We start from the raw sequence: 23,209 nt of genomic DNA, 5'->3' as shown, positions 1-23,209 counted from the left end.
TGCTATAATTGTCTGTTTCCTCTTTTCACTGCATGTGAGTAGGCAACCCCTCGTATATTTATTGAACTACTATTTACCCCACACGAGTACTAAATTCTTACACAGAAAAACTGTTTGAACTTATTTTCAATCGTGCTTGTTCTATCTTTGATGTTAGATGGTCATCTACGTGTAAATTTAGGCGATTTTATGAATTTGTAGTAATTGAGACCCGATTAGGATAACTTAATATCTGTTTATGATTCTCCTCTATCACCATCAGACAAATGCACATGAAACGTATAAATACAATAAGTAAAAGTAGTAAAATTTTATGGTTCAATATAACCATCCAGAAGTCCAGTTGTCTAACTAATTCCGATTTGTGGTGGATAAGCCTATTAATTAAAGGGGTTGAAATGTAAAACACAAGGTTCTCCATATTTGGAGTTCTTTAAAAAAAAAAAAAAAAAAAAAAAAAAAAAAAACTCTAATTAATGATGAAGAGATTTCTAATGTTACACCAGTCATTCCAGTTCTAGCTTCAAATAGTTTACACCTCGCTCTGATCTATATACTAGTGAATGTGCCCGCGATTTGCGCGATCTAAAAATCCGCATTGAGTTTACGAACTAATTTTTTTAATACCCAATATTAAAAAATAGTATCACTTCAAACATAAAGGTAACAAAATATAAAACCTCATTAAATTTTATAGGAAAATTGCTGTTTATTTATATTTAGAAGTGAAGCGAAGACTAAGCGATCATAAACATAAACACAATAGATATTTTAATAACATCAAAAGTTAGAATAATCTATACTTGAAAGCAAAGTTGCACAACCTTAAATAAGACAATGTTCGATGAAAATTTGAAACAACTGGTAGAAAAGAATGAACTTACTACAACTAAGTTATTTCTAAGAGCATTTTGCATTTTCCTTTTTGACCGGATGGTACCATTTGGTCAATCTTTCTAGTATAGCCATAGGCATATCCCCAAAGACCCCCTGCATGCATGTATAAAATTGGTTAAAATCGTAACATATTATTTTGCCAAAAATCTATAATATTTGGAATCATCATGAAAATGAACTTTGAACCCAAACAAAAAAATCATGAAAATGAACCAACAAATCTTGAAAGCCTGCCGTCCAACGTGAATGGTATGAATTATCTTTTTTCATTGGTTTCTTTGCTCTTGTGTCGTAATAAAGAATTACAGAAAGACAACGGGAAAAGAGTAGATCAACAAAAACTTCAATATATCACTATGCAAATAAGAACATAGCAAGTATAATTAGCAGAACTATAGCATAAAACATGAATTGTATAAATTACCTTTTTCCATCGGTTTCTTTGCCCTTGTGTAAAAATAAAAAATTAAAGAAAGACAATTTTAAGCCACGAGGAACATCAACAAAAACTCCAATATAACACATTTAAAAAAGAAAATGGCCTATAACGTACAAAATAGTTGCATACAGCTGAATGTTGACAACTACATGGAAAATCAGCAGAATTTATAGTAATTGAATTTACTGTGCCCATCATCTTCAATTGGCTGTTATGGTTTTGTTGATTTCTATCAATGCTTGTAAATTGAAATACAAAGAGGTTCATAACTGACTAATTCATATAGCACATTTAACATAATTAAGAGAGTTAAATGAGTGTCTTAGATTTTTTAATATAGGAAAAAATGGAAAAAAATAGAAAAAAATGTCAAAAAAAAGAGAGAAAAGATAATTGTGTTTCTAGAGAGGTCACATCCATAGAGGCGGATCCGTAATTTAGGTGTAGGGGTTCAACCTTTAACATCGTATAAACCTTATCTATTATTGCAATTTTGATAGATTTTTATATTTATATATAGATTCAATTGAACCCCCACCCAATGTGCTACATACGCCCCTGTGTATAGATTGTTGCACATCTAAGTGGGAATTTGGTCAAACGAGAGATAATTATATAGCGCAAGATCGACAGAGAATAAAATTAAATCATGTGTTAGTCTAATAACTCATGTACAAAATATGAGCTTAGAAGAATGTGGTAGCCTAACGCTATAAGCAGTTGTATAAGGCAATCCACGACCTGCACCCAGTGTCTTACATATACGTTTTATCATTTAACCAAGATTAAATGATATGATATACAATCTCAATTTAATTTGTGACTCTTAAGGTTGATCTGCTTGACTTGGTATAAACACCAGATGTCATTAAGCATTTCATCCCTATCCATTGCCCCTTGATGCTCCATCAGTTTCAGTTAGGATCCATCCATTTTCTGGTAAGTACCAAATCATCATGAAAATTTTGAGTTTTGGTCAGCGCCACTCGATGCATATATCAGTCATCTCCAATGCAGTGGCATACGGGAAGTAGAGGACATAGATCCAGCAGTACGTAACGGATACAGTTAGAAATCTAACAGATAACTTTGGACACCAAAATTCAACCACCATATTTAAAATTCAACCTAAGGTTGAATAGTCCTATACAATAATCCCCTTAATTACCATGTGACTTGGTGTTATTCTTACTACAAGCTTCAAAGCTTTGCTACAAAAGTAAGCAGGATTCGTATCGTAGCCTTGGTAGAGCAGCAAGAAGCCATATAATCTTCTATCCTAGTCAGTTGGTGGATGTTTCTTTATGTCTTTTAAATTCACCAGTGACTCATTTGCTTCCTCTAATAAGTTGCTGAAGAGCAGCAGAGCTAGTAGTTACCAACTGAATGTGGATTTGTCCATCGAACATAAACAATATTGTTTAAAAGCAAGGCAGAAGTAAACAGAAAGATTTTATAGTAATGAACTCAAGATTATCACTTTTTTCAGGGAATGGCAGTGACTGCAAGTGCAAAATTCCGTTGAAAACATTATCTTCTGAATTTTCTTGTATCAACAAATATACCTATTACTTCGAGAGCCAATAGATAATAAGAAACAAAGTGCAAGCTGCGATGACTGCAGATAGAATGAGTGTATCCCTTGATTTCTTCCTTCTGATTGAACCTGCATTCATCAGCAATGATGTCAGCAAGAGATACTTTTATCAAAGACATTTTGGTTGCTGAAATGGTCCCAAAAATAGTAGTACCAATTAGCCCACGGATGATAGGAAACTTGTCACCCAATTGTTTCACTTTTCCTTGAACATCACCAAATAAAGCCCTTTGAGAACCCAAGGCAGCCCTAGTTGTTTGTGCTTGGTTAATCACGTCATCAATCTGCAAGGAAGGATCAACATGATTAGAGGACGTGTTAGACTTTTCTGGCGACATGTGTCCCAGCTTCTCATGAAAAAGGATGTCCTCGCTTTTGTTTTATATTCAGTCATGAATCATGATTGTTGGTTAATCAGTATGATCAAACAGTTTTATGAGGATTGGCATAGTTCTAGATTCAGGGAAAAGCTCTTAAGCATCATGCAATAATAGATTCAAAAGACAAGGAGCAACTGTAGAGCCGAAACGATTCAGAATTCCTAAAGAAGGAACCTAGATCGTATATGGGGCAGAATGGCTGTCACACTCCCGTAGCCAGATAATCTTATGATGTAACCATAGTTTAGTTACTAGCTCATCCATAATCCAGTAAATGCTACGTGACTGACATATCCAGTCACTATAAGATTCTAATAAAAAGATAAGCGGCAAAGTTTGCTAAAACGCATATCTTGATTTAGACCCTACCAGCAGCCGTGCTACACTCTATAAAATGCAGCACAAAAGGTGATAAGTACATAATTTTTGTCACCTAATTCTGCCCAGTATACATAGTAACAGAAAAGAAAAGAGGGAAAGGGTATTGTACCATGTCAATGTTAGCGTCAACTAGGCCTTACATTCCCCCAAATTGCTCGTCTATTGCATACTAAGAATTAATCTATTAGCTGTAAATTCTGGAATCAGTAATTATGCTGACAGAGTTACAGCATATAGGCGACCCCTAGAAGCTCTGAGGAAACTCATATTAAACCACCAATGACCAGTTCTCATCATGTGTTTAGATTGACAAGCTCCATAAAATTCCAAGCCCGGATATATAACTCTAAGACACAAGACTATCTCCTGGCTCTCAAGTGACAACTCCTACCAAGTAAAACCGACAAGGTTTTCATTCCACTATTAATGAATTTTTCTTTTATGGTGGTGGTGATCAGGTCTTCGCCACTTCTAGGCACTTCACCTAATGCACCAGGCAGCCTAGTGAAGCCCAGAAGCACAGGTGTTGCTAGATAAACCTACCGAACAAGCCTGGAACAGCTAGGCGGCACACTGATTGTTGTAGCTGCGATATGAACCAGGAATTTCCAAATTGTTGCTCCTATGTCTCGACCACTCAGCCATCTCCTTAGGGATCCATGATTAGTGAATATCAACACTATCTTTGACCAGATTATAATACAACATAGGCCAAAAGCGGAAATCAGCAATACATTCTAACTAGTAGCTGAAGCCAATAGTGCTTCCAGATAGTTTGTGCGCTTCACCTCACTTAACCGGCGCTTCAATGCAGGCACCGAAACGTTAAGGCGTGGCCTAATCATCCATGTGCAATGTCTCGAAGAGAGTAACGCCAAGCAATAATATCTCATCTGGTTATAATCTTTCCAATCTTTTCTACTATATAATGGTTGTTACAGTCATTAGTTAATTCTTGAATTACATACATATTTTATATCTTTCCTTCAATTGCGTATTTCTTCACTAAAGCACACCATTCTTTTTTTGCGCTAAAAGTCTCATAGACTTTAGGGATTGTTTTGCATTTCTCCTTTAATAACACTGTTTGCAAGGATGTCTTTAAGATTTGGTTGTCACTACAATACTCCATACCAAGACCATCATAGAGGACGAAAGGGAGCAAACTCTGTACAAAGAAAATGATGTCTGTAAAAGCTAAACAGAGCACTTAATCTTACATGAGATATGCTTCCATGTATAGCAGCTCTCTCCCTCAGTATCTGCATTTTGGGGGAACTCCCTGATGCCTGAATGGATACCAAAAAAAAAAAAGAGCTTAAGAGGCAATTGAAACTATAACATTTAGATAAGAACTTCAACAATGATGTTTTCTTACCTTATACTCACTGATATCATCTCTCACAGAACTGAGAAGTTCAGCATGTTCCCTCATTGAGCTTATATTTCCTTTAATACGCCTAAATTCCTGAAGAAAGGACTATGCGTCAGTCATAAAAACAGTGACTGGAATAGGTAACAAGCAATTCGAACTACCTCAAGATAGTATGCACTCCGAATGATGGCAGTTCAACATTCTCGTATAACCAAAATTTTGATAGTTCAATTTTGAGGATATCTGACTTCCCTAGGGCTCTACTTAAGTATTCTTACTCTTTCTATGTTAAATCACAATAATAGAAGTTATCTGATTAAAGAGTTCAGCCACAATTATTCCCACAAAAGAAATTGATACATGATAGACTAACAAACGCTCACCAATTTACCCTTTTAAGAAGTATGGAACTGATAGCTAATCTGATAATCATCAGAAGACTTCGCTTTCTAAACACATCAGTATTTCCAAGAGCTTAAGTGAATTAACTCAGTTAACATGGGCACCAGCAATTAATCTGCAGCCAGGCCAGGGAAATGGATAAAATATTTTGATTGTAGTTTGTGTTTTATTTCAAGAGACTCAGTGAGGTGTGAGAGGTTGGCCCTGGTGGGTCTGAGGAGAGGAAGAGGTAGGCCTAGAAGTCTTGGGGAGAGGTGATTAGGCAGAATATGGCGCAGCTTCAACTTACCAAGGACATGACCCTTGATAGGAGGGTGTGGAGATCGAATATCAGGGTAGAGTGTTAGTAGGTTGCCGCACGCATTTCTTTTCCATCCTGGGAGTATTAGTATCTTTGTTACATTTGCTTATTCTTAGATCCCTAGTACTACCTGATTGTTTCTTTCACTCCGTTATCTTATTATCTTGCTGCTATTACGGCTTATTATTATTACTGCTGCTTTTTCATCTCTCCTTGAGCCGGGGATCTATTGGAAACAACCTCTCAACCCGTCACAAGGTAGGGGTAAGGTCTGTGTACACTCTACCCTCCCCAGACCCCACCTGGTGGGAGTATACAGGGTATGTTGTTGTTGTTGTTGATTGTGGTCTGGGGTTAGCATAAGCAATCTGAGCAGTGCAGTTACTTTTAGAAACTGCAACATGAGTAATCGGACATACAGAATTCATATCAGCTGGATGTCAACAAGGCAGGAGAAGATGTCACCATTGTCACTGGAGCTGCTGATTATATACTTTATTTTTCCCACTTCAGAAAGTTACAAATGTTACAATGTCAAATCATTTACGGTGCATCAGTGACTACATTTAACATACTATAACATGGTTAGTAACCTGGGTAAATTCATGAAGTATGTCCCTGTGCCTTGCCAGTTTCTGTGTAACGGAAGTTGTAGCTGATGCAGATGCCGCACATCTACTCATAGAATCATTTACATCCAGTAATTTCTCAAGTAATGACTGAATCTCCATTTCTGTGGACTTCCAGGACCTGCTGGATCCTAAAGTTGGTGAACCCGCCTCTACATAACCTGAACTCAATAAAAAGAAGAATCAGAAACCACACTACAAGCCAAGTTGTTCAACAAGCTCCAAAATGAGAAACAAGCCATATTTGCTTCGCTCTTCAAGCATCTTGTCAAATGTACAAGTTTAGTTGCAGATCATGAAAGAAATAGAGATTTAACTTTCTAAATTGGTTCTTTTTTCTGAAACTAGTAACTCTAAATTGGTTTTTTTTTTTTTTTTGATCGTGAAATGGAAAAGAGCATCAAGACTTGGTCACGATTCTATGCTTACATTAGGTCATGTGTTGCTAGGGGCCCATTTAATCTGTTTAGAGATTTGCACGTCAGTAGGAAATGTAGAAAATTTCTAGTCTTAGTGACCTCAAATTATTAAAAAAAAAAAAAAATGGAATCAAACGGTTCCAAACAGAGCGATAAAGTTGGTGAAAATTCATGTGCAGCTAGCTCGGGAGGGAGGTATAGTTGTTGGCTATTTTCTTTTTTCTTGATAGGTAAATTTATGTTCAGTTCTTGATAGATACATTTACTCTTGTTTGTCAGGTGAAGCTCAAAACCAAAACAAACCCATAATGACCTATCTAAGATTATGGGGGTAATCAGTAGTGTCGACCCTTTTAGGTCTCCATGGACAGAGACAAGCACCTAACATATATCTACAGAAGTCAACTCCTGGTCTGTAACATAGTTAGACTAATGATGTGTTTTGATTAGTAATTAGACTAATGATTTCTGCAACAGATTTGGTTGTATCGTACTGTTAACTCAACTATGTGGTAGAACTCTTCTTTTCTTTTAGCAGCTTCAAAATATAAGTAATTGCGATCATCTTTTGAATATGCATTAGAAAAAAAGAAGATGAATGAAAATGTGGAATATGACCAGATCAGAAAATGGAAAAACAAACCTATAACGGAAGAAGACCAAGACATCTCCACAGCAAAGCGTGCATTAAATTGTAAAAATTCTTGGATTATGAGAAACAAGGTGTTAAACATCCTTTTCTAGGTCATCTACCAGATACTACCTCTGTCCTAACAAAGTAGACGTAATTTGACATGAACAGTTTTTTTCTAAAGATAATGTGTAAAACTAAATAGGATTGACATGATCTCAGACTAAAATGTTTAAATAGATTGAACCTGGAAGAAAAGTATGGACAACTTTTTCATTTACAAAGAAAGAACGAAGGAATAAAAAAGTTTTATTGAGGGAGGAAAGACAATGCATAATGGTTTCGACAAAAAACTTAGTTCACCTCTGCAAAAGGATTAGTAAGGCAATCAAAAACAGAGTTTATTTTCATAATAGAAGTGTCAACAATGATGACAGTATAAGGAAAGAATATGCAGAGGTACAGCAGTGCATTGTATAATTAATATGCAGCGAATAAAATACTTTAAAACAACCCATAAAATTCTTCAGGTTAGCTATTTGAAAAATCTTTTAGTATATCTCCTTTAAAAAAGAAATAATGGAAAAATTAGGAGTTTGCAACATTTCTGTCTCTCTATACAAAATTTCATTTTGATAGATTGAGATAAAACTGATGTGACAAGTCATTACAATGTAAACTTTACCTTATCAGAAAAACAAGTCATGACAATGTATAGCATATAATATCATGGCAGCAGTTCTTTTATAGCACATAAATTTTGACTGGCGCAGTAAGTAATCCCGTGCTTAGAAATTTATTAGTGAGTGCAGTCTAGTGACAAACTGGTGAGGTCAGGAGTTTTAATTTAAGGTTCTTTTATCAATTGCTGGTTTTATTCTTATGTGAACCACATACTTGGATTGCCAGTCTAATATATAAAAAGTATACTTATGGCTCTCACAATTTATTCTTTAGGTAAACAAATGAGTGGAGGAGTGTCCTGGACAAATGTGACAAAAAGCTAGTCCAATGGAAGAAACAATAATCCCTTTGTCCCAATTTTATGTGGCACTTTCCGCTTTTCGAGATTCAAACTATATAAACTTTGACCAACATTTTAAAATGTATTTTTTCATCACATTGACATGAGAAGAATTGCAACTTATAGTACTTTTCATATAGTTTTTGAATATCCAAATTTTAGTTTTAAAATTTGAGTTGATCTAATCCAATTTAGCTTCAATGATTAGTCAAATACTCAAATTGACTCTCAGGAAGCCAAAAATGCCACATAAACTGGGACGGAGAGAGTAACTTTTTTGGGGTGGAATGTTGACAATCAAACAGTGTACTGGATGGAATTTACATACATGACGTCCCTTTTATTCCTATCTTAGTAAAGGTTGTAAGCAGCTGGACAATCACAGCTGCAATTTTTTGTAAAGAAAGTAATGCTGATAGAAAATATGCATCTGATTAAATGGTAGACTGTGATTAAAACTAAAATGAATGGGTATTTGGTAACGAACTTAAAGGTTTCACAATAAAAGCCTTGTGTTCAAACAGTTGAGAGAATTCTATACTGAAATGAAGGAACTATGGAAAAAGTCAAAAAGGTAACTTGGCAAAATGCAAAATGGACGGTCGATGGTGCACCAAAGATGTAACAACACCCTATGGGTTAGCAGTTTAGAAGCAGAGAAGGAAGCCAGATGTATTGGAACGACCCGTAAAAGCCCAAGTAGGAATTGGGAGGAAACCAAGGATGTGGCAGGACAAATGGCTGGAAAACCGACATCTTAAGGAACTTATCCAGATTTCTACGATCTGGTCAACGCCAACTAATCAGCATAGCTGACTGCTTCAACGGCAGTAACTGGGATCTTCACTTTAGAAGGAACTTACTAGTCTAGGAACTAGGAACTATTGGACCTATGAGGTTTGAATGGCAGAAGATGCAGCTGTAGATAAACATCCGCCACGGGTTCAACCGTGAAACAGCCTCTTGGAAATGAAGAAGATGGAATTGACCCTTGTGGTCCAGCTTCCCCCGGAGATAAACATGCACCGGGCTGCCCTTTTTGTATATTTTGGACAGATGGATAGAAAAGGAACCGTGGATGCCTTGAGGAAAGTTTTTTTTTATCTTCATCACTTTTAAAGTTTAATTGCTTAAGATACATATGTTTTAGGTGTAACAGAAACACTGTAGAGTGCAGATAGATTAGTTGCTATACAGGAATTTCATGGATTTCTTACATGCATGAAGGACTGAATTCCACAGGCACCTTAATTCTAACATGACAGTACATTCTCCGTACTACATTCATTAACTAGTGTCACTTTGCATTTCAAAAACTATTTAAGGTGGTTATTCACTTCCCTCAATTAGTCAAAGTTGCAGTAGCGACTTGTTGCGAAAAATCACTCATTACCATAATTTAAAACTTCAACCAATGAAATTGAAGAAGCAAAAAAAGGACGATCCCCAAAAATGAACCAAACCAGAAATTATATTCATATACAGCATAGAGGAAGAAACAAATTATGATACAACGAATAAAGATAGAAACAAAGTATACCCTTTCTCAAATAAAATAATAGACACACCAACAGAAAGAGCAATTGCATTGATACATTAAATCAAGACAGAAGCTTTACACTTTCAGGACCAAAACACGCTTACAATTTTGATACAATGAATCAAAGATACAAAACTTTACAGTCTCCCAACCAAAACCCATTAACATTTTGACACACTGAATCAAGAAAGAAACTTTACCAATTTCTCAACCAAAACCCACTAAGAATCTCCTTACAAAATTAGCCATCAAAATAACAAGGTAGCACCTTCTGGACCAAAACTACAAACACTTTGATACAATGAATGGAGACATAATCTCCCCACTCTCTAAACCAAAACCCCATTAACAGATTTAAAAATTTGAACTTTCTAAACCAAAAACCATCAAGATTTGAGAGAATGAATATTCCAATTCTCAACCAAAACCCACAAAGAAATCATTCGAAAATTAGCCATCAAAATAACAACTTGTGGACCCAAACCATAAACACTTTGACATAATGAATCAAGTCACAAATGCAATTGGGTTTGGAGATTACCTCCTTGGGTGAGGCGAGCACCAAGTTTAGCATAAGAGGAGAGCTTAACATCAAGATCACCTTCGATCTTCCGAGCTTCTTTTCTCAATTCTTCCCACCCACTTTCTTGCAGTATCTCCATACTCCGATCCCACCCGATCAATCTTCTTCGGGCTTTCTGATCTGACAGTTATTTCAGTTGAGGGGTTTATGGTTTTCGATTCACCTTTCTCCTATAGTTTACACACACATTCTTTCATCTGCTTACTTCTCAAGGCCAGGGGAGGGACAAAATTGTCAATTTATTACAATTATTACTTATAAGTTGTAAATATATTGTTATAAAATTATATAATTGCAAATAAATAATGGAAGAAAACTAATAACTTTGTAGAGAGGAGGGAGAGATTGTATTATCACATTTCTTAGTGTTACAAATGAGAAGGCAAAACTCTTTGTGGTCATTTGGTAGGTAGCCAAAATTATTCCGGAATTATAATCCCGGGACTAATTTATCCCACCTTTTGGGATTATTTTATACCATCTATAAAATAATCCCTGGACAAGTGGGATAAGGTGGGATATCCCACCCTTAGGCTTATGCTTCATTTTGTACCGTGTTTGGTAGGAGGTACTAATTTATCCCAAGATAAATTTATACCTCTTACCAAACATGATACAAAAAATTAGTGCTAGGATATCCCAGCCTGTACCATGCACCAAACGACCCCAAATATTTATAGAAGAGCTTTGTCTCTCAACCTGCAATATACAACTTGTGCAAGTTGATGGATACAACTTGGTACAACTAAGATACAAGTTGCAAGTTGTATTTATCACTTTAAGTCAAGTGATACAATTTACACTTCAAGTTGTATAATCATTAATAATACATCCAAAATACAACTTGACAAATAGTTTATAACACTCCCACTTGGATGTTTATTAATAGATAATGTGCCTCGTTAAAACCTTACTAGGGAAAAATTCTAGTGAAGGAAAAAGAGTACACATATCTGGTAATACGCATTTCCGGCTGCCTCATTAAAAACCTTACCAGGAAAATCCAATGGGACAAAAACTTGATAAGGAAAAAAAGAGTGCAGAGCGTATTTTACTCCCCCTGATGAAAGCATTGCTTGATCCTTAACGATGCTGTACTGCGAAAGTAACCCCGCATGGGCATAAATAACCCCGGATGGGCATAAATAACATGTTTAGATCAAACATTTACGTCAATCATATGAATAACTAGTATATTCAAAAGCTTGACAATATGTGTTAGGATAAACACATTCATGCTGGGGCTTTTATTTGCAAGATGCAATTGATCTTACTTCAATATTTCCATGTAGGAGTAAAAAATTATATCATGTCCATATTTATAGCAAAATATTTAAATGCATTAATTGCACAAAAATATGATACTTCTGGATCAATTTAATTTTCTAGTTCTTTTAGCAGTTAATCTACTGCTTTTAGAAACTCTTCAAGAGCTCAATAATATTCAAGTCATCAACTTGCAGAACAATATGAAAGATTTTGATTATTATAAAGAGACAAGGGTATACAGAGTCATCTTTGTACCCTTCATCAATGAATATTCATTAAGGTGATTCCAATATATCAATCTTGATTCATTTAATTCATATTAAGGTTTATAAACAAATTTTTCAAAAACTTGTATATGCTTCAGGCATTTTGAATCCTAAATTTTTCATATAAATTTTGTCAAGTAAGCCATATAGGTTGTGACAACTTTTATTTAGTGTTTAAATGACGTGACATCTTCTATTGCCTGGACTGCAGATCCAATAAACTTTATGCTTACCAACATACATCATTTCACTTGGTAATTATTTCTACATCAGCATGCTTTAATAAACATAGAACTTAGATCCTCGCAATCTTTTATAACATTGCGTTGTATTGTTTTAATGATACCGTCAACGAGATACCATTTATATCGGTTCACAATTCGACATAACTTACTGAGATATCATCAATTCATTATTTTCAGGTACCTGAACCTCTCATGAGGTTTCATGAAGTGTTATGTCATAGGCTCTTCAAGAGCACATTGCCTTTTTATTATGATCCTTTAGATCATTTGCTCCTCACCTTTTTCAAGGTTATTGTAGTTGGAACTGATTCGTCTACCATGCTTCATGCATGTTGTAGACTTCTCCTTCAGGGAGATTCAATAGGAGCATTTGCAGCGGAAATATGAGATTAACGTTGGGTCAGCAAATGTTTCAAATATTTGACTTGAATTATCTTTTGTATGAGGAACATACTGATGGTAATTCACAACATATTTCTTAGCTGCTTATATATCTCCCCCTCATGTTAGAAAAACTAACATATATCCCCACGTCATTCGGAGAACCATTTGTGTGGATCGCGGTAGATTCATTAATCACATACCACACAACAAACCTTATTAGATGGACAATTACGGTTCCAGGCCCTGAACCAACTGAGAGGGGGTAATTAATCATAATTTATTGATATGTTGTATATAAGTGTTGTTGTATGCAATATATCATTTCTCAAACCAACACATGAGATTTTGTTCTCATAAGTAATGATTTAGCCATTTATCAGAGGCATTCAATACCAAACCAGCTTTGATATATACCAGCATTATCAAGATGAATTGTCTTGATTACATAATCTGAAAATTTTGCTCTTAACTCAATTATTTTGAGCAAGCAACTTTGTAAATGTTAAACTGTCGGTTGACAATAAACGCACATGTGACTGTCTCATAGATGCATCTATTTAATACATCACATGGCAGGTGAACGGGCCCATATTCACCTTTTATATTTTTTGAAATTTAGGGACTTCAGTCCCAACATTAGCTGGTGTAATCAACTTATCATAAGAACAAGCAATCACAAAAGAAATCTTGAATTATCTTCTAGTTCTTCAATATATTCACTGAATACTCAATCAGCACATCAAATTCAAATCAGTACCGCCATGTCATGTCAACTAATAAAATTAGATGTACTCCAAGTTTACTATGACGAGTGCTATTTATTTTAGTAAACTTCTGATTTACTATTGCATGAGATTTTATATCAATAAACTTCTGATTTATTGCGGTATGTGATCTTATCATGCTCGGGTAATGTTTCACATTCGTATTTCTTATCCGAAGTAACTTGAAGATATTCAATCTTCCAATCATTTGTCGTCTCAATATGATAACCATTTTTATTGCAAGTAAACTTCATGTTCACTTTAATTTATGTTTTGATCATACCAATTATGATCTAGGATAATGGTGCTATCATATATAACCTCTTCAAGAGACTTTAATTTACTTACCATAATCAGATATTATTTGGACACTACTGGTGTCATGATTCTTGTAAACAAACAATTAGCTCTTCTAGAGCCTTTGAGAATTAGTATTGTATTACCAAATACTGCTTAGATACTGCTTGTATCATGAAATAAAATTTGGTTAGACACTACTGGTGTCATGAAAGAAAATAGTAATCAAATGAAAATTTAAAGACAATTTTAATTTAAAAATTACGAAAAGTGAACGTTAACTTCTAAACTTCAGTATTTAAAATATCTCCTGCAAAGAGATTAACCATTAACATCTGAATATTTTGTATCAAATCGAAAATCACATAGTAATCACATCCTTCACGAAAATATACATTAATTATTATTTCCTTCGAGGAAATCAATAACAACTAACCATAATGTATCAATGTGCTCATAGTAGAAACATTCTACTCTGCTTTCTTTTGCCTTAGAATGATACTTAATAAAATTATTCATGATATTCTACGTACGATAGGTACGTGTTGCAATGACTTTTATACCACGTGTATTTCCTATCGTTATTTTATCTCTACAGGAAGTCGACTGTGATATATCTTCATTAGCTTCGGGAAATGAAACTAAATTATTCGAATGTGCTTGATAAACGATGTTCATCTATAACTCATTATTTTGCTCTATCACAAGAAGTCATTGCTTCAGAATATTTCTCAAATATTTTACCAATTCTTTCTGCCTCAAGAGTAAAGTTTAAAGTTTTACCACTTTAGGAATAAAGTTTAAAGGATTACTACGTCAAGAGTAAATCTCAAGGTCTTACTACTTCAAGAGTAAATTTTAAAGTTCTACTACTTCGGGAGTAGTTTTGGGAGCTTAACTCTTTCGAGAGTGTATTTCAGAGTTTAACTCTTTCGGGAGTAGATTTCAAAATAGTTACTACTTCGGGAGCATATCTCAGAGTTTTACTACTTCAGGAGTAGATCTCATAGTTTTACTACTTCGGGAGTAGAATTTAAAGTCTTACTACTTTGGGAGCAGTGATAAAAGTTTACTACGTAGAGCTCAAAGTTCTACTACTTTTGGAGTAGAGTTCAAAGCTTGCTACTTTGGGAGCAACTTTCTGAGTTTGCTACTTCAGGAGCAGATTTCGGAGTTACTACTTCGGGAGTAAAGCATAGAATATTTAGATTATTTTTTTCTCAATTATTTTGTCTCTTCCCTAGGTGAGTCGTGACATCTTCACAATCAATAGCACGTCCATATTTATAAGCTTTACTACATATTGTCACATTCACTTCAGAGAATGGAGCTGCATTTGTAATATTTATCAAAAGTTCTCATTCTTCAAGAATGGAACATATTTGAATGTGCCTTAAGCACATCAAAATATGATAGCTTAGAACCTCTTTTGAGATATTTCTACTTTAGGAGCAAATTGAGGCATACATACAATGTAGAGAATTTTTCTCTAACATATCTTCAGTTGTAATCACAATAAGCCGATGAAATTATTACCACTTCTGGTGATCATAGGCGTAACTTTAAGTCTTAAGTGGACTATGACTATATCACCACTTCGGGTGGTTGTAAACGTAAATCTTAGTCATAATGAGCCTCCAAAATAAATTGAAAACAAAAGATAGACAAAAGAATTTAATAAATTGCTAAAAGGATAAATCAAATGAGAATAGTGTGATAGTATTCGTTTGCCACATCAGTACTTGATCATAGCGTTGGCAATAGAATTGTGGTTATATCACTCAATAATCATATAGTAATTACTACCATAACTATGCTTATAGTGATTTAATATCCTTATATGTATAATATTCCGCATGTCCATGTTCTGGAAAAACATGTATTTAAACAGAAATTTTTCAATATTTTAGTATTAATATGTATTCAAAAAGATATCAAAGTAGTGCAACACACATAACTTAATCGAGAAGATCATTTACCTTGGTATCATATTTAGATTTGAAATATATCAAGAATATGCTACTTTGATAACCAAACCTGGAAAACTTAAGTAACAGAGAAGTTCTGTACCCGGTGCGAAGCTCCATATTTGGAGGGTATTAGTTCTTTTGGCTAGAGGCTCGTGCTGATAATGTGTTATAAAATTATATAATTGCAAATAAATAATAGAAGAAAACTAATAACTTTGTGGAGAGGAGGGAGAGATTGTATTATCACATTTCTTAGTGTTACAAATGAGAAGGCAAAGCTCTTTATTTATAGAAGAACTTTGCCTCTCAACCTACAGTATACAACTTGTGCAAGTTGATGGATACAACTTGTTACAACTAAGAAACAACTAAGATACAAGTTGCAAGTTGTATTTATCACTTTAAGTCAAGTGATACAATTTACACTTCAAGTTGTATAATCATTAATAATACATCCAAAATACAACTTGACAAATAGTTTATAATATCTATATATATATCCTTTTTGAATGTTTTTTATATCCTTCTAAAAATGCACTTTCAGTTTAGATAGTGTTGGAAAGAAACAAGCAATAACCAAATTGCACGACGAGGTAACAACGGAAGAAATACCCAAGTCGAAACTTCCCACACTATTTGAACCAAGAGAAGACAATAAACACTAGCACAAATGGAAATCCAGGTAGCAGCTATACCAACAATAAAATAGCAAAGCAAGTAAAAATAAATCGAATGGAAGAGAGACCAAATTTACGCAGAAAACTCCTTCAAGGTGAAGAGGAACATCCACGGACCTCCGGCCCACAAAAGCTCCACTATAATCAACAAGAGTTACAACAATATTCTCCAAATGGCTACAACAACAAAGCCAAGCATGGAGCAACAATACATAAAAGATAGCACCAAAACTAATGAAGAAATGAGAGAAATCATCCCAAAAAATGAGCTACTGTTCGTACTCAAAAACTAGAGCTACATACCACAAAATCCGATCTGTACCGTTGAAATCGAAGAACCAGATGTTGAGAACCCCCAGTTTAAATTTTAGCACGATCCAACGGTTAACGAATCCGGCAACTCAATTTAAAGAAGACTACTATAGCAGCAAATTTCTGGACGAAAATCTGCTTTCTCTCTCGCGTTTTTCTCTCTATATGGCTGCTATAAATTCACTCTTGTGTTGTCAAAATAAGACCTAAATTTATCCTATATATAGAGGAAATTTTGGGCAAAATTGGCCTGGTCCAAATTGGATTGGGTTTTATTAATCCAATTCCACATAATAAGGGAAAACCCAAAAACCCAACAGATAGTACATGGAGCACTTTTGTTCCTTAAGTAAGACTAGCTAGTTTTCGTTGTTTTTCCTTTTATGTAATAGTATAGTAGCTTTTTAAAAAAAACTCTTTCAAGTTAGATTAGTTTATGTAAATTTTAATTAAATCTATCAAGCATCGAGTAGCATGCTTAAAAGTGTTGAGTAATCTATTTTTTTTTTAAAGCGTTGAGTAATCTTATCCACTATAATTACACAAATATCTCACTTTAAGTTTCATAATTGACATTTCAAAGCCTATACTACTATCATCCTATGCAAGTCAGGACTTCTGACGAGGAGATTCACCCGCAATACTTGGCTAAGCATTATGCCCTTCAGCCACGACACTGGAGCTCATATTGTGTTAAGGGGATTCAAAACTTAATATTTATAAATATATAAATAATTGACCTTATATATACAATATAATTTTTCGACGAAAGGGGGTTCAATTGACCCCTTGAACCCCTGTAGTTCCGCCCCTGATCCTATGCTTGATACAATCCCCGTTACATTAAGACCTTTCACAAGAAGCCAAGCACGAGAACTCCAAGCTGCACAAGGGCTTTTCATGAAAATGGATGTGTTCGGACACACTTTGTTGCCATTCCGAGGACCCTTGCATTGATGATCGTACGGGAGTACAAAGTGGTGTTGGGCGGGGGGGGAGATGGCACAACATGCGTCCAAAGATAGTGCGCACCGTGTCTAGCAAAGTGCGCTTTCTAGCAAAGTGTGCCGCATGTTGAACATGCGAACCAACAACTCCAACGCAAAGCCGTGTCGCAAACTGGAGATTTTGAGGAGCGCAAGATGCGACGGAACAAAGAGGGACGCATGTTCGCATATGGAGCCACAAAATGTGACATCCGGATCTTTAGGGTCACTTTTGCAAACTTGAGAGCCACTCTTGGGCTTCTTATGTAATAATTTAGCCTAAGACTCAAAATAGCCTAAGTTAGCTCATTTTGAAGGGAGAGACTATTTTGATTATTGATATTTTGAGATTGTAAAACTCTTTTGAGTGTTGAGAGCTTGCTAAGCTTGAGATTGTGAACATTGTGAGAGGATTGGTTATTAGGGTGTCAAATCCCTATTGGTCATCCTAAGAGTTTCGTGCTCTTTAGTTCCTAAATTAGAGGTCAAGTTTTGGTTGCTAATTTGGGTCTTTAATTGTGTCAAATTATCTATCCTTTACTTTCTTGTCCTTTTTTCTTCATTTATCGTTTTGATTATTGCATCAATTGGTATTAGAGCTTGGATTAGATTTGTTCTATCAAGTCTAGTCTTGGGTTTGTTACAAAAAAAAAAATCGAAATTCTTGAAAACCCCAAAAATTTTGTGTTTGTTTTGTTGTTTTGACATTATATTTGAGTCTCTTAGTGTCTTAGGGTTTCAAATCCAAAGTTTCGTGTCATTTGAGTCAATATTGAGAGATCTACCATTGTTGAAGGTTGAGCTTTGAAGAAAAATTGAAGAACATTTGGTGGGTTTTGAAATTTTGGTGAAATTGGAGGTTGATAACCATTGGGCTTTATTCTATTTGATTAAGGGAACTCAAATCCGAAATTTGGGGGAATTTTGAGTAGATTTGGAGGTAGATAGAAATTTGAATGTTCATGTGTTCTTGAGCCACCTTCATAAATTCTTAGTGAAGAAGAAGACCCAAAGGAGGGTTTGATCCAAAAATATTCCCACAAGTTTTTGGAAAGGTATTTCCTACCCCCAAAGAAGTAAATGCAAGGTTAGGGTAGCTCAAGCGGGATCCAAGAATTCAGAAAATCCAGAAAACGAACCTACCAAACGGATCCCAAGAAGAATTGACGTCACCAAATTGTGAGCTGGAAAAAAAAAAAAAGGCACAACCTGCGACCCCATATGTGGCGTCACATGTTCAACATGCTAACACGCAGCTCCACAGCAAAATGTGTCAGAAAACTTAGCAAGGCATGTGCGTAATATGCTAGACGCAAAGCGTGTCGCGTACATCGTATTTGCAAAGCTTACAAGCATTCATCTCAAATTGCATACTTGTGTTTTTGACTCAAATTTCATTCCATTCCATTTCTTTTCACCTTCTTTGATCATCTAAACTGAATTAAACTCTAGTAATTGATTCTACTTGAGTTTGATTAGTTATTGAGTGCGTACGTTCTTTCGTGCCAATTCTCTTCATTCTTTTCTCGTTTTAACTTCGTCGATCATTTATTGATTCAAGTCCGTTAGTTTGAATTGAGTCGTCCGTTCATTCTTAGTCTAACAAGAATCTATTCCGACCAAGAGTAGCATTTGAATCCTCGTGACTAATCGACATTACAAGAACACAATCTTTGGCTAAAGCAATTGCAAGGCAAGTAAAGGTGAGCATACTTGAGAGGTTGTGAGTTGATTTTACTAACTTAACGTGTTTGCTTATTTTGTTGAGTGTCTTGAATAGGTACCATGGCTACGGATGATGAAACACAAGTTCCCACTGGAGAACTCACACTCATTGATATGATGAGGGCATTGCAAGCCTTGAACGACAAAGTCGGGAGTATCGATGGTCGAATGGAAACTTTGGGAAGTAGGGTGGAAGCAATTGAAGGAGGTAGTAGGGAGGTCTCATATTCGCCCCGAGTGCAATACCAAGGAGGCACAAGTGGAGCTACTCGAACCACTTCACTTACATTGTCACCCGGCACCTTCCATCATCTATATAACCCCACTCCCCAAAACACTCCTTAAAACACAACTCTCACCCCACCAAATAACTTTCCCATAGGCCAACGGGACAATCCACCCCCACAAGATCAAACTCCAAATGATCCACCCCCAAATGATCCACACCTAAATGCACCTATGCCACCCCACACCATCCAAACATCCAACAACCAAATGACGATGAGATAGAAGAACTCGAGCATGAACGATATGGTGACCAAGGTTGGAGGAAACGAGGGCAAGCACAAGGAGGTTATCGAGGGAGGGGTGGAAGGCATGGTCCTAACCCTCACATGGGTAGGCAAAGAGGGTACCAAGCTCGTGAAGGGTACCAAGGTCGTGACCAACATGGTTATGATGATGATGGAGATTTCAATGGGCATCATGGTTATGGAGGAGGGCGAGACACGCGTCTTAATTCCATCAAGGTTACTCTCCCAACTTTCAAGGGAAGTAGTGATCCCGATACATTCCTTGATTGGGTGATGTATTGTGATAGAATCTTCTTGACGAATGACATGTCCGAGGTGAAAAAGGCGTCTTACGCCATTGCTCAATTCAGTGGTATGCCTCCACATGGTGGGAAACTCGTTGAAGGCAAGAAGAATTATTGGGCTTCTTCCCACACCTACTTGGGATGAATTGAAGGATGCCATGCTGCGAAAGTATGTCACCGAAGCTACAAACAAGAACAACTCAAGAAGGTGTATACCTTAAGGCAAAATAAAAAGAATATGGAAGAATACTATGATGAGTTCTAAATTGTCAAGATGAGAATCGACTTTGACGAGGATGAGTTAAATGCGATGACTCGATTCTGAGCCGGGTTAAATGGAGACATTGTCTCCCAAATGAGACTCCACAACTATAGGAGCATTGAAGAAACCCTTCAAGCGGCTATTGAAATAGAGGAGGGTCTCAAGAAAGACAAAATCAATAAGTCAAGGGGCTATGTGAGTTCATGGAACAATAACAAAGAACGAGGAGCCTTCTCCTCCAATTGGCAAAAGAATAAGGGTCCCATACAAGAAGCCAAGAAACCCTTTGTGAAGAATACTCAAGTTGAGAAGCAAGTTGACAAACAACCTCCAAGGTTTGCTCCAAAAGAAGGAGGTACGAAAACTCCTATTCAATGCTTTAAATGTCAGGGCTTCGGTCATAGAGCAAGTGAATGCCCTAATCGTAGAGCGTTTATTTTGAGAGACACTTATAGTGAGGATGAGGAAGGAGATGACGAGGGCGATCATGAGAATGCACAACATGATAGTGAAGGGGATGGTATTGAGGGTGATAATGAGCCTATTGTACCCAATGTTTTAAAAGGCGAGGGCGTAAGGCGGGGCGTTTACGTACGCCTGTGAGGCGTAAGCCCCGAGGCACGGGGTTTTAATTTTTAGTATTTTATAAAATGATATAATTATAATAAATACTTTTAAATAGGTGAAATAGCGTAAAAAATTGAAGAAAACTATAAATAAGTGATATATATATATATATATATATATATATATATATATATATATATATATATAAATAATAGATTGTTCTAATTAGTTTTTTTTTTTTTGGTGGTATATATAGCGGGGATCCAGCCTCACCAAAAAACTAATTAGAACAATCTATTATACGCTACTTACAAGTATTGATCGCTCGTTACTTTTTTGAGATAGTAGAAGACAAGATAAATAATTGGAAAAGAATATATATTAGGCATTCTAGCAATAAAAAAAGGTCTTGACTTTTAAATTTAATGCTTAGTTCCTTTTAAAACATTTGAGTAATTACATGTTGACTTTTGAGAATTTGGGCATTATATTAAGGACTTATTTAACAAATTTCATTTTAGTTTGAAGAAGTTTTCTGGGCTTACGCCCCAACACGCCCCAGCCAAAAAAACTCGCCCCGGACGGCGACGCCCGAAAACCTTTTTCGCCCATTCAAGTGTATCGAAAACGCCTTTTAAAACCGAAATGTGTGCGAAGGACCATGATAAGCAAAGCAATGGATAACCCAAGCCAACGGGAAAATCTTTTCCATTCCAAGTGTATCATTAACCAAAACACTAGCATCATGATCATTGATAGTGGGAGTTGTACCAATGTTGCTAGTACCACCCTTGTTGATTTCTTGAAACTTTCCACCACCCGCCATGAAAACCCTTACAAACTTCAATGGTTCAATGAATGTGGTGAATTGAAGGTGACTCGGCAAGCTATCATCAAATTTAAATTGGAAGTATCACGATAAGGTGTTATGTGATGTTGTTCCCATGCAAGCGGGTCATCTTCTACTTGGCCGACCATGGAAATATGATAGGTCCGTCAACCATAATGGGAGAACTAACCAATACGCCCTTGTCCACAATGGTGTCAAACATGTCTTGAATCCCATGACCCCCTCCCAAGTGGGTGAGATCTATAACAAAATGAGGGAGTTAAAGGAGAAGGGGTCATAATGCATTGCAAAAGAAGAATGTCGGGGAAGAGGGAGTAGAGGAGAGTAGTTCTCAAGAGGTGAGTGAAAAGAAAGGAGAGCTTAGAGGAAAAATCAAGGTGTCTCTTTTGGCGAATTGTGGGGAAATTAGGGAGGAATTGGGGGAGCGTCAATCGGTGATTCTCCTCATACATAGGGACTATGCATTGCACACTAATGAACTAACCCCTTCTTTTCCTAGTTCTATTTCTTCTCTTTTGCAGGAATTTGATGATGTGTTCCTAACGGAACTCTCAAAGGGGTTACCACCCTTGAGGGGAATTGAACACCAAATTGACTTTGTCCCGGGATCTCAATTTCCAAACAAACCAGCTTATAGAGCCAACCCGGATGACACTAAAGAGCTTCAAAGGCAAGTGGATGAGCTCCATGAAAAGGGAGTTGTGCGAGAAAGTATGAGTCCTTGTGCCGTGCCCGTGATCTTGGTGCCAAAGAAAGATGGATCATGGCGCGCGTGTGTTGATTGTCGAGCCATCAACAAGATAACGGTAAAGTATCGCCATCCCATACCTCGTCTTGACGACATGCTTGATGAGTTGAATGGTTCATGCATATTCTCTAAGGTAGATCTTAGGAGTGGGTATCATCAAATCCGGATGAAACCGGAGATGAGTGGAAAACCGCATTCAAGACCAAGTTTGGTCTATATGAATGGTTGGTGATGCCTTTTGGTCTCACTAACGCTCCTAGTACTTTCATGCGTTTGATGAATCATGTGATGAAACCTTTTATTGGCAAATTCGTGGTTGTTTGCTTTGATGATATTTTGGTGTATAGTAAAACCATGGATGAGCATGTTATTCACTTGAAATGTGTGTTTGAAGTGCTTAGACAAGAACAACTTTATGCTAATGTTGCTAAATGCTCTTTTTGTGTTGATGAAGTTGTTTTCTTGGGTTTTG

The 23,209-nt window shown here is 36.1% G+C and overlaps 1 protein-coding gene across 1 annotated transcript; it reads right to left on the bottom strand.

The window, feature by feature from the left end:
- Positions 1-2,771: 2,771 nt before the first annotated feature.
- LOC132064078 (Golgi SNAP receptor complex member 1-2) lies at positions 2,772-10,774 on the bottom strand. Its single transcript, XM_059456939.1, has 6 exons — positions 10,557-10,774; positions 6,366-6,562; positions 5,073-5,162; positions 4,915-4,983; positions 3,088-3,217; positions 2,772-3,002 (listed from the first exon to the last, which is right to left on the bottom strand). The coding sequence occupies exons 1-6, from the start codon at positions 10,675-10,677 to the stop codon at positions 2,905-2,907; spliced, it is 705 nt and encodes a 234-aa protein (XP_059312922.1). The 5' UTR covers positions 10,678-10,774; the 3' UTR covers positions 2,772-2,904.
- Between the last annotated feature and the right edge of the window lie 12,435 nt (positions 10,775-23,209).

This window comes from Lycium ferocissimum, chromosome 7, assembly GCF_029784015.1.
Source record: "Lycium ferocissimum isolate CSIRO_LF1 chromosome 7, AGI_CSIRO_Lferr_CH_V1, whole genome shotgun sequence".
Lineage (NCBI taxonomy): Eukaryota > Viridiplantae > Streptophyta > Magnoliopsida > Solanales > Solanaceae > Lycium > Lycium ferocissimum.
This window is presented reverse-complemented; position numbering and strand designations above follow the sequence as displayed.

Excerpts from the sequence above, each read along its gene's own strand:
- LOC132064078 (XM_059456939.1), bottom strand. The coding sequence starts at position 10,677 with ATGGAGATACTGCAAGAAAGTGGGTGGGAAGAATTGAGAAAAGAAGCT. Across the intron at positions 5,163-6,365 it reads TACTTCATGAATTTACCCAG|GAATTTAGGCGTATTAAAGG; the intron begins GTTACTAACCAT and ends TCCTTTCTTCAG. Across the intron at positions 3,003-3,087 it reads TATCATCCGTGGGCTAATTG|GTTCAATCAGAAGGAAGAAA; the intron begins GTACTACTATTT and ends TGATGAATGCAG.